This window comes from Choloepus didactylus, chromosome 7 (genome assembly GCF_015220235.1).
Source record: "Choloepus didactylus isolate mChoDid1 chromosome 7, mChoDid1.pri, whole genome shotgun sequence".
Lineage (NCBI taxonomy): Eukaryota > Metazoa > Chordata > Mammalia > Pilosa > Megalonychidae > Choloepus > Choloepus didactylus.
This window is the reverse complement of record NC_051313.1, coordinates 125851992-125864608: the sequence shown is the minus strand read 5'-3', so window position 1 is coordinate 125864608 and position 12617 is coordinate 125851992. Positions and strand designations below refer to the sequence as shown.

The following is a 12617-nucleotide window of genomic DNA, read 5'->3' as shown; positions in this document are numbered from 1 at the left end:
TCTGTTAATTTCTGATGGATATAGTAGGAACACGTTCACAGAAATGTTGCTATATTAGGTTAACTTTCTTGGGGTAAAGTATGAACAGGTTGGAAGTAAAGCAGTTATCTTAGGTTAGTTGTCTTTTTCTTACTCCCTTGTTATGTTATCCTTTGAAATGTTCTTTTATTGTATTTTTTTTTTTCCATACAGTTGATTTAAAAAGGAAAAAAAAAAAGTTAAAAAAAAAAAAAGGAAAAAAAGATGTAGTGCCCCCTTGAGGAGCCTGTGGAGAATGCAGGGGTATTCGCCTACCCCACCTCCATGGTTGCTAACATGACCACAGACATAGGGGACTGGTGGTTTGATGGGTTGAGCCCTCTACCATAGGATTTACCCTTGGGAAGACAGTTGCTGCAAAAGAGAGGCTATGCCTCCCTATAATTGTGCCTAAGAGCCTCCTCCCAAATGCCTCTTTGTTGCTCAGATGTGGCCCTCTCTCTCTAGCTAAGCCAACTTGAAAGGTGAAATCACTGCCCTCCCCTCTACGTGGGATCAGACACTCAGGGGAGTGAATCTCCCTGGCAACGTGGAATATGATTCCCAGGGAGGAATGTAGACCTGGCATCATGGGACGGAAAACATCTTCTTGACCAAAAGGGAGATGTGAAAGGAAATGAAATAAGCTTCAGTGGCAGAGAGATTCCAAAAGGAGCCGAGAGGTCACTCTGGTGGGCACTCTTACGCACAATTTAGACAACCCTTTTTACGTTCTAAAGAATTGGGGTAGCTGGTGGTGGATACCTGAAACTATCAAACTACAACCCAGAACCCATGAATCTCAAAGACAATTGTATAAAAATGTAGCTTATGAGGGGTGACAATGGGATTGGGAAAGCCATAAGGACCACACTCCACTTTGTCTAGTTTATGGATGGATGAGTAGAAAAATAGGGGAAGGAAACAAACAAACAAACAGACAAAGGTACCCAGTGTTCTTTTTTACTTCAATTGCTCTTTTTCACTTTAATTATTATTCTTGTTATTTTTGTGTGTGTGTTAATGAAGGTGTCAGGGATTGATTTAGGTGATGAATGTACCACTATGTAATGGTACTGTGAACAATCGAATGTACGATTTGTTTTGTATGACTGTGTGGTATGTGAATATATCTCAATAAAATGAAGATTAAAAAATAAAAAAAAACAATTAGAGAGGTGAGGCAGAACAGGATTCTCTTCCATGAAAGTAACTAGAGAGGGGCCACAGTATGCCCAGGACCACAGTTTCAGGATGTGACCAGCCATAGAGGGTCCCCCGCAGTACATGGAGGGGACATGAACAAAAATGTGAGAGATGGAACTCAAGGGACGGGGTGAGTTTGTTCCCACCGGGTCTGCCTCCTGGGCCAGCAGCAGTGAGACTGCTGCTGCCAGGCAAGGTTGTGAGCAGTGGCTCTCCACTCCCATGCACCTACCTGGACAGTTGGCTGGTGAGGTGATCTTCCACAGTCAGATGGCAGGGAGCTCCTGTGAGGGAACTTGATAGCCAGAATTTACTTCCCCCCCACAGAAGTCCAGGAGGGGGGATGTGCACTGGCAAGAAGCGGGGAAGGGATAGGCATCATCCTGATGATCAGAAGGCCCTCCCACACCACAGACACTCACTGGTGCAAGGCAGGCAAGGTCCATGTTCCATCCATGGGGTGCCCTTGAGAGGACTTCCTGCCTAACTGCCCAGGGCCCATGATGCAGCCCCAGGACAGGCAGTCCTCAGTGCACAGGGAGAACCGGTGCACTGATTGGTTCCCCACCTGGTTTGGACTCTGCACAGCACCCAGGAAAAGTTTGAGGAAGACTGGCTTGAGCACGCCACCTTCTAGTAAGTTAGGGAAACTGCACTCCAGCAAGCTGTAACTCTGCCAAATTATACAGAAGTGCTCAAATGATCCTGCATTTCCCAAAATAACCTTATCAAGACAAGCAAGTGCCCTGAAACCAACCAAAAGTAAAATAAAATAAAATAAAAATCAATTTTAGATACTAGCAACAAACATCTGAAGCTGAAATTATAAGAGCAATACCACTTACAACAGTTAAGAAATATGACATACTCTGGGATAAATATGACAAAAAAAAAAGGGTAAGACTTGTCCACTGAAAACTACAAACTACCACTGAGAGAAATTTAAAAAGGCCTAAATAAAAAGAGAGGTATATGCCTTGTTCATGAGTTAGAAGTCTCACGATTAAAAAGTCAATTCTCCACAAATTGATTTACAGATTCAATGCAATCCCAATCAAAATCCTAGCAGGCTTTTTTGCAGGTATTGAAAAGCTGATTCTAGATTTCATAAGGAAATGAAAGGAATCTAGAATACCCAAAACAACTTGAGAAAAGAAAAACAAAATTGGAGTATTAACACTACTTGATTCAAGACCTATGAGTAAACTACAGTTATAAAGTTTGTCATTGGAGATAAAGAGAGACAAATAGGTCAATGGAACAGAATAGAGTCTAGAAACAGATACACATATATATGAACAACTGATTTTCAACAAAGGTGTAAAGACAATTCCATGGGGAAATGATAGTCTTTGCAACAAATGGTGCTGCAACAACTGGATAGTCACATGCAAATATGTAAAAATTAACTCAAAATGGGCCCTCGACCTAAATGAAAACCTAAAACTATAAAACTTCTAGAAGAAAACATAAGGAAAAATCTTTGTGACCTTGGATTACATAAAGATTTTTAGATATGACACTAAAGCCATAGTTCACAAAAGAAAATACTGACTCCATCACAATTAAAAGCTTCTACTTTTCAAAAGATACTCTTAAAGAGAATTTTAAAAAAAGGGACAGACTAGGAGAAAATATTTGCAAAGCCTATATCTGATAGAGGACTGGTATCCAAAGTAGATAAAGAACTCTCAAAATTTAATACTAAAAAAAACAAAAAAAGCCAAATTTTTAAAAGTGGGCAAAAGATATGAGCAGATACTTGATCAAAGAGGATATACTCATAGCAAATAAACACAAGAAAAAATGCTCAATATCAGTCATTAGGGAAATGCAAATTAAAACCATAAGATATCACTACACATCAATTAAAATGGTTAAAATTAAAAAGACTGCCAATACCAAGTGCTGGTGAGGATATGCAGCACTGGAACTATCATACACTACTGGTGGTAATGTAGTAAGGTACAACTACTTTGGAAAACAGTTTGGTGGTTTCTTGAGAGCAAAGTATCTACCAGCAGATGCCTGGGAACTATGGTGGGAAGCTGAGGGAATCAGGAAGGGCAAGGGAAAGGAGTTAAAAGGGGCATGAGGAAACTTTTGGTAGTGGTGATAACGCTCACTATCTTGACTGGGGTGATTTTATGAGTGTATACGTATTTCAAAATGTATCAAAATATACCACTTAAAAGTGTGCAGTTTATTGTCACATTATACGTCAACAACAACAAAAAAAAATAAAGTGATACCAAAATAATTAAGCTGGAAGTAGGAAGAATTGGGACCATTTCTTAGTAAGATGAATTAGTTGTGAGACAAGAAGTAAGAAGGGGGAAAAAGTCTAAGAAGACGGAGCCTGATTTAAAAAAGGCTTGAAGTTGATTATGGCTGCTGGAACAATTGTTAACCACTTGTAAAAAAATTTAAGTTCTCAGTTAGTTACTGGTTTTTCCTAAAATAATATTGGGCCGGTTTGAAACTGTTATGGATCCCAGAAAAGCCATGATTCTTTTAATCCAATCTTGTTGGGTGGAACCTTTTGATTGAGTTTCAGTTGGAGATGTGACTCACTGGACTGTGGGTCAGACCTCTGATTAAATTATTTCCTTGGAGGTATTCCCATTCAGGGTGGGTCTTGATTAGTTCACTGAAGTACTTAAGAGAGCTCAAGAGTCAACACAGACATTGACTCTTGGAGACGCTTGGAGATGCATACAGAAAGACGTGTGGAAATGCTAAGTGAAGAGATAAAACTTAGAGTTTGCTATGGAGAAGAGAGTACCCTCAAACACTTACAGGAGAAACGCCCTGGGAGAACAAGCAAGGATGCACAGAGGCTGAGAGAGAGAAGCTAAGAGAGACAGAAGCCCAGAGACATTTTGGAGAAAGCCATTTTGAAACCAGAACCCTGGAACAAAGGATCAGCAGACACCAGCCAGGTGCCTTCTCAGCCAACAGAGGTGTTCCAGACACCAATGGCCTTTCCTCAGTGAAAGTAACTTCTTGTTGATGTCTTACTTTGGACATTTTTATGGCCTTAGAACTGTAAATTTGTAACCTAATAAATCACCTTTATAAAAGCCAATCCATTTCTGGTATTTTGTATAATAGCAGCTTTAGCAAACCGGAACAATTATCATGTCATTTTCCACCTCAAAAACCATTAATGGTTCACAAATGGCCTACAGAATAAAGTCTTCAACTGCTCATACAGATATTCAAGGCCTTTCATATTCTGACCTCATTCAACCATTTGTTTATCACTTGCCAAAATATACCATCTTCTCCCAATTTTACTGAATCCTGCATAACACCCACCTATTCTTACTTGTGAGCCTCTGCTTATAATCTACTCCATACCTAGAATCTGACCCTTACCCTGCCTCACTTGTTCAAATACCTAAATGTTACCCATCCTTTGAGAGATAGCTCAAATCCCACCTCCTACATGAAACTCCTCTCATCTCTCCAGACCATCAGAGAATTTTTCCATTCTCTAATTTCCACAGTACTCATTTCACCTTTCATATATTTACCTGTTTTGTTTTTTTAGCAGTCATTCTGATCTATTAAAGGATCAAGTTTTATACTATACCTCTTTGCTCTCCCATTCGTGGAGCATAGCAAGATACTAAGCAAGAAGTAAGTGGGGTATGTAAGGTAGGAGACGCAGAGCAGAGAAGGTCACTGAGCAGATGGAAGCCCAGAATGAAATGCCAGCATTGGTTTTTGGACAAAAAGGAAACTGTAAGACCTCACTTTAAGGACTGAAACAGCATTTCAGGAGCACAACTTACCTGCAAACTGGCTGATGGGAGTAGAGGGGTCAATCCCTCCTCATCAGTATATCCTCCTTGGAGAAGGGCAGAGTCTGGAGATGATATAGCTAATGGAGGAAGAAAAAGCCACAGTGAATCATGTCTGATTTAGCTGCTCCTAGCAATCCATAAAATCCACTTACTTTTCTATCTGAAAATAGCAAGAACTATGCCACTTCTTTTATATCTCAAAAATCTTAAAAAGAAACATAACTGCTGACTAGGGGCCCTTGTACCCTCTCCAATAGGCTCAGGAGGCAAAGCATTGCATTAAGATTCACAGTTCTTGTAACATATAACATACTTCAAAACTTGCTCTATTTGGGAAATTGTGAAACTGTAACCCATAACATTTTTTGAAATTGTTTACTTGTTAACTCATACTTTGAAAGTTATCACTTTTCTGTATATGTTATAATTCACAATAAAAAAAATGTAAAAAAAAAAAACAAGAAAAGGATACATATTTCTGTCCTTAGAAGCTTACAGAATCATATGGACCTTACAACTCGATCATTATCTTCCTCATTAAGTTAGGCAACATATTTCTGCTGCCATCTTTGTTAAATAAAAAACATAAAGAAATAATCAGATTCTTTTCCAAAAGTCTTCACATGCCCTTTGAGTTTTGCTATTAATGCAAATCAAATATCACAATCATATACACTACCCATATACCAGAAAGGCTAAAATTAAACAGAAATGGTTAATACAACTGCTAGCAATTGGAACTTTTGAACATTGCTGTGGGGATATAAACTTATTAACTACTTCGGAAAACTGCTTGGCAGTATGTAATAAAGCTAAACACATGGCTACCCTATGTCTTAGCAATTCCACTCCTGTACATATATTCATAGGAATGAGTATTTCTGTGCACCAAAAGACTTACACAAGAATGTTCACAGTAGGTGTGATGGTTAAGTTCATGTGCCAGCTTGGCCAGGTGATGGTACCGAAGTGTCTGGTCAAGTAAGCACTGGCCTAACTGTGACTGCAAGGATATTTGTGGCTAATTAATAAATAAAAAAGGACATTGAAGGCTGGTTTATTAAATCATCAGTCAGTGGGCTGCAGCTGTGACTGATTACATCAACAACGGGCGTGTCTTCCACAATGAAAGAGTGTAATCAGCTGGACTTAATCCAATTAGTTGAAGACTTTTAAGTGAGACAGATAGAGGACCTTCACTTCTTCAGCTAACCAGCGAAGTGTTTCCTGAGGAGTTCACTGGAGTTGCCAATTTGCTGCCTGCCCTACGGAATTTGGACCCGTGCATAACCACAGTTACATGAGACACTTTTATAAAATCTTATATTCACAGATATCTCTTGTTGTTTCTGTTTCTCTAGAGAACCCTAACTAATACAGTAGGTTTATGCATAACATCCCCAAACTGGAAGCAACCCAAATGTCTTTCAACATAAGAATGGATAAACAAACTCTGGTATATTCATATAATGGAATATTGTTCCATAATAAGAAAGATTGAGTTACTGATATACCTCACAACATGCGTGCATTTCATAAACATCATATTGGGCAAAATAAGCCAGACACAAAAACATACTATATGACTCCATTTATATGAAGATCAAAACTACACCAAACTGATCTATGGTGAGAGAAGTTAAAATAGTGTTTACCTGTGGAGGGGTTACTGACTGCATAGGGACACAAGGGAGCCTTCTGGGTTATTAGAAACATTCTATTTCATGATGTGGGTGGTGGTTACACCGGCACATACATACATAAAATTTTATAAAGCTGTACACTTAAGATTTGTGCACTTTACTGTATGTAACTTACACTTCAATAAACAAAACAAAACAAAAACTTTGCTCTTGGGGAAGTTGATTCATAGAGCAGCGACTGACAGGAAAGCCCAATTGTCAGAATGACTCCGTTGGTAATTAATCAGGAATCATAATATTATTAATCATAACCACAATTATGCAAGTCTCTCCTCTTCTCCAGGCTTCAATTTCTTCATCTTTAAAAGTGTAGGGACAAATGCTTAACAACCATACCTTTCGAAACTCTTCTGAGGGGGGAACTATGGTGGGAAAACCAAACTAGGTGAACTTGTTTCCACAAAAAATAGGCAAGAATTTTCTCCCCTTTCACGTTTAGTGTATGCAGAAAGTCTAGAAGGGAAAGATGTTTCTAGATATAAAATTTGAATTAGCGACCAGAGATAGAAAGATTAACAATAATGCAAGAGATGCTTAGTCAAAAAAAAAAAAAAAAAAAAATAGGGAAGGGTCAAGAAGAATATTTATGACCAGAGAAAACTACATACCAATGAGATGGGGCAATAAGCCAAATGAACATACACTTGAACAAAAGGAGTGCAACACAATCTCTTAGGTGATACCAACGCTTGTTGAGATGGAAGACATAACTGGAATGAGACCCTCAAACTATATACCTGCAGAAAACAAACAAACAAACAAACTAGTAATTCATTCTAAGGAAATTGGGGGACTTGGGAATAAAAAGAAAAGCTGAATAACCAGAAATGGACAGGACACTCAGGGAAATCTAGGTTGCACCATTAAGGTAGAAGGATAGCCTCTTTGGCATACTATCACCAGGTTGGGTCCATGCTATCTGATTTTAGTCTCAAGATTCAAATTCCAGAGAGATCCCACTGGCCTAGTGTGGGTCTCATGACAAAGCCTTGGTTAAGAGAGGACTAGGAAAAATTTACTCAAAATGATATGACAGAAACAGATGGACAACTGCAATAATCCTGAGAGTGAAATTTGATGGAAATTGTAGATAAATCAAAATGGAGAGGAAACAAAAATCAAAAGGCGCACCATGCTGACAGCAACATGGCATGGACTACTTAGGCAGGTGAGGGTGACAGATGATAAAGAGGAAAGCTAGGACGGTCAAGGTAGTTTCAACATTCTGGATAGGTATGGAAGTCTCATTTTGTAAAAATAGTGTTAATCAAGAAATTTTTATTCATCTTAACAGTCTCATGCCTCAGAATATAGAGGACTCTATAAAGGGAACTACTGTTCTTAACTTAATTTTGGACAGTAAGGAAAACCTGTTTTGTGACAGAAATCTTGAGGAAAGAATGAAAATGTTATCTTGGATTTTTAAATAATGAAAGGAAATGATGTACACAGACAGATATACACCCTGATATATATTTCCGAAGACTTTAGGAAAGTACAATCAAGAGAAAAGTCTCAGATAAGATGCTTTTGATTCCAAGTAACAGAAACTTACTAAGTGTTTGACACATAGTAAGTGCTCAGTTTATAAATGTTAGCACAAGGACCAACGGCTCAACAAAGGTAATCCTAGCTATCCAATTGTGAAAAATACCAAAAATACCAAAAAAAAAAAAACCCTTTTGACTGATTTAATTCTGAGGAACGTGGAATTAAAAAACATTTATAAAATACATAAGGGGCACCCACAGCTAACATCACACTCAATGGGGAGAGACTGAAAGCTTTTCTTCTAAGATCAGGAACAAGACAGGGATGCCCACTATCACCATTGTTATTCAACATTGTGCTGGAAGTTCTAGCTAGAGCAATTAGACAAGAAAAAGAAATAAAAGGCATCCAAATTGGAGAGGAAGAAGTAAAACTTTCACTATTTGCAGATGACATGATTCTGTGTGTAGGAAATCCAGAAAAATCTACAGCAAAGCTACTAGAACTAGTCAATGAATACAGCAAAGTAGTAGGCTACAAGATCAACACACAAAAATCTGTAGTGTTCCTATAAACAAGTAATGTGCAACAAGAGGAGGAAATCAAGAAAAAAATCCCATTTACAATAGCAACCAAAAGAATCACGTATTTAGGAATAAGCTTAACCAAGGACACAAAAGACCTTTACATAGAAAACTATAAGAAACTGCTAAAAGAAATTGAACAAGACCTAAAAAAATGGAAGAACATACCATGTTCATGGATTGGAAGACTAAATATAGTTAAGATGGCAATTTTACCTAAACTGATTTACAGATTCAATGCAATACCAATTCAAATCCCAACAACTTACTTTACAGAAATAGAAAAACCAATAACTAAATTTATTTGGAAGGGTAAGGTGCCTCGAATAGCCAAAAATATCTTGAGAAAGAGGAATGAAGTGGGAGGTCTCACACTACCTGACTTTGAAGCATATTACAAAGCTACAGTGCTCAAAACAGCATGGTACTGGCATAAGGACAGATATACTGATCAATGGAATCGAATTGAGTGTTCAGAAGTAGACCCTCGCATCTACGGACAACTAATCTTTGATAAGGCAGTGAAGCCGAAGCAACTGGGAAAGAGCAGCCTGTTCAATAAATGGTGTTTGGAGAACTGGATATCCATTTCCAAAAGAATGAAAGAGGATGTCCATCTCACACCTTATACCAAAATTAACTCAAAGTGGATCAAAGACCTAAACATTAGCACCAAGACCATAAAACTCTTAGAAGAAAATGTAGGGCAATATCTTAAAGATCTTGTGATAGGAGGTGGCTTCTTAGACCTCACACCCAAGGCGCGAGCAACCAAAGAACAAATAGATAAATGGGATCTCCTCAAAATTAAACACTTTTGTACATCAAAGGACTTTGTCAGAAAAGTAAAAAGGCAACCTACACAATGGGAGATGATATTTGGAAACCACATATCAGATAAGGGTTTAATATCCCAAATATATAAAGGAACCCTGCATCTCAATAACAGAAAGACAAACAATCCAATTAAAAAATGGGCAAAGGACATGAACAGACATTTTTCTGAAGAGGAAATACAAATGGCTCAAAAACATATGAAAAAATGCTCAACTTCACTGCTATTAAGGAAATGCAAATCAAAACCACAATGAGATATCATCTCACACCTACCAGAAGGGCCATTATCCAAAAAAAACAGAAAATGACAAGTGCTGGAGAGGATGTGGAGAAAGAGGCACACTTATTCATTGCTGGCGGGAATGTAGAATGATGCAACCACTCTGAAAGACAGTGTGGAGGTTCCTCGGGAAGCTAAATATAGATTTGCCATATGACCCAGCTATTCCACTGCTAGGTATATACTCAGAGGAACTGAAACTTAAGACACAAACAGACATTTGTAAACCGATGTTTACTGCAGCATTATTCACAATTGCCAAGAGATGGAAACAGCCCAAATGTCCATCAAAGGACGAGTGGATAAACAAACTGTGGTATATACACATGATGGAATATTATGCAGCTGTAAGACAGAACAAAGACATGGATCATGTAATAATGTGGATGAACCTTGAGGACATTATATTGAGTGAAGTTAGCCAGAAACAAAAGGACAGATTCTGTATGGTCTCACTAATATGAACAGACATTAATGAACAAACTTTGGGAGTTAAAAGCTGACAACACAGGCAACCAGGAGATAGAAAGAGGGCAGACCAGCCATTTGATGCTGAAAGACTACAGAATGTTTAGGATCGATTGCATAGATCCAGAAACAGATAGCATAATACTGTGTGATGGTAGCACAGTATTGTAAGTACACTGAACAAAGATGTCTGTGAGTAAAGCTGAAAGAGGTGGGATAGGAGAATGTACGACACCAGAGGTAAAGATAGATGATAAAGACTGGGACTGTATAACTTGGCAAAAACTGGAGTGGCCAATGACTGTTACTAAATATACAAATATAAAAATGTTTTTGCATGTGGGAAAGCAAATGAATGTCAACCATGTAGAGAGTTGAAAAGGGGATGGTATTCAGAAAAAAACATAATCAAAGCAAACTGGAGTCTATGGTCAACAGTAACATTGTAATATACCTCCATTAAATGTAACAAAGGCAATATGCCAATGCTAAATGTATATGAGGGGGATATAGGGGAGGAATATGGGATTCTTGGTAGTGGTGTTATTTGCTGTCCTTACTAGTATATTGTATTGTATGACATGTTATTTTTCTTTTTATCATTTTTTTCTTATTGCTAAAAAAAAAAATTTTTTTTTCTTGTAGTAATCAATATGTTCAAGTGCTGACTGTGGTGATAAATGTACAGCTTTATGATGATACCATGAACAACTGATTGTACACTGTGGATAAATGTATGGTATGTGAATATAACTCTATAAAATTGTAGGAAAATATATATATAGGAGTAAAAGTGTTGGAGAAAACATGGTGAGAGGGATGATGCCTCACCAATATGGACTAACTACAATGTGTAAACTCAGAATTGAATCTTAGAACATAGCCTAACATGGACATAATAATTGTAATAATCCCTAGATTGTAAGCTCTTATAGCAGTTAACTCTATCCCTGAATTGTAATGCCTATCTCTAAACTTTGAGATGCTGATCCCCTAGCGTATAACCTGATTGGTCTCTGGAACAATGCATATCTCTGAGACACCTGAAACTCAGAGCTAGAGCTCGGCGGATATGAATGTCAGTATTAGTGCATACAGCCACTTTCAAAAAAAAAAAAAAAAAAAAAAAGCTGAAAAAGAGCCCAGACTTCAATTAGTGATATGAATGAAGCAGGTCTGGTTAAGACCAGGGCAAGCCAGGCCAAAGGGTAAAGGTCGAAACTGATTGTGTTTTAAAACTTCAACTTCCGTGTGAGACCAAGGGAAAAGATATCTATTTGGTACAGGATCTAAATTTTCTAAACGGTACAACTCTACAGTCGATTTGTTCAAACACCACAATTGCATGGAACTTTGAATAGGAAGTGAGATACGGTAGGTTAGTATAGGCTGGAGTGAAATAGTGACACGTCCCAGAGTAATTTGGGCAAATAAAAAATATATTTACAGCCTCCCCCTCCTCAGCCCCGAGGATCTGGGGGAAGGTGCGGATATGTTGGACATCCTCACCTGGACTGGTGTTGATGTTGTCACAAACATTGGGACTGGCGGTTTGATGTGCTGAGCCCTCGATCATGAGACTTGCCCTTATGAAACTTGTTACCGCAAAGGAGAATCTAAACTTGCATGTAGTTGTGCCTAAGAGTCTTCCCCTGAGTACCTCTTTGTTGCTCAGATGTGGCCCTCTCTCTCTCTAACTGAGCCATCTCGACAGGTGAACTCGCTGCCCTCCCCCCTACGTGGGACCCGACTCCCAGGGTTGTAAATCTCCCTGGCAATGCAGAATATGACTTCTGGGGATGAATATGGACCCGGCATCATGGGACTGAGAGTATGTTCTTGACCAAAAGGGGGATGCAAAATGAGACGAAATAATTTCAGTGGCTGAGAGATTTCAAATGGAGTCAAGGGGTCACTCTGGTGGACACTCTTATGCACTATATAGGTAACACCTCTTAGGTTTTAATGTATTGGAATCGCTAGAAGTAAATACCTGAAACTACCAAACTCCAATCCAGCAGTCTGGACTCCTGAAGACAATTATATAATAATGTAGATTACAAGGGGTGACAGTGTGATTGTGAAGACCTTGTGGATCACACCCCCTTTATCTAGTGTATGGATGAGTAGAAAAATGGGGATAAAAACTAAAGGACAAATGGGGTGGGATGGGGGGATGATTTGGGTGTTCTTTTTTCACTGTTATTTTTTATTCTTG

The 12617-nt window shown here is 38.4% G+C and overlaps 1 protein-coding gene across 1 annotated transcript in view; it reads right to left on the bottom strand.

The window, feature by feature from the left end:
- Nucleotides 1–12617, bottom strand: part of ZNF184 (zinc finger protein 184) — a 34348-nt gene that overhangs the window by 18325 nt on the left and 3406 nt on the right. Inside the window, exon 3 of the mRNA XM_037843587.1 lies at nt 5025–5113. Within this exon, the coding sequence (XP_037699515.1) occupies nt 5025–5113 (89 nt within the window). The remainder of the gene's footprint in view (nt 1–5024; nt 5114–12617) is intronic.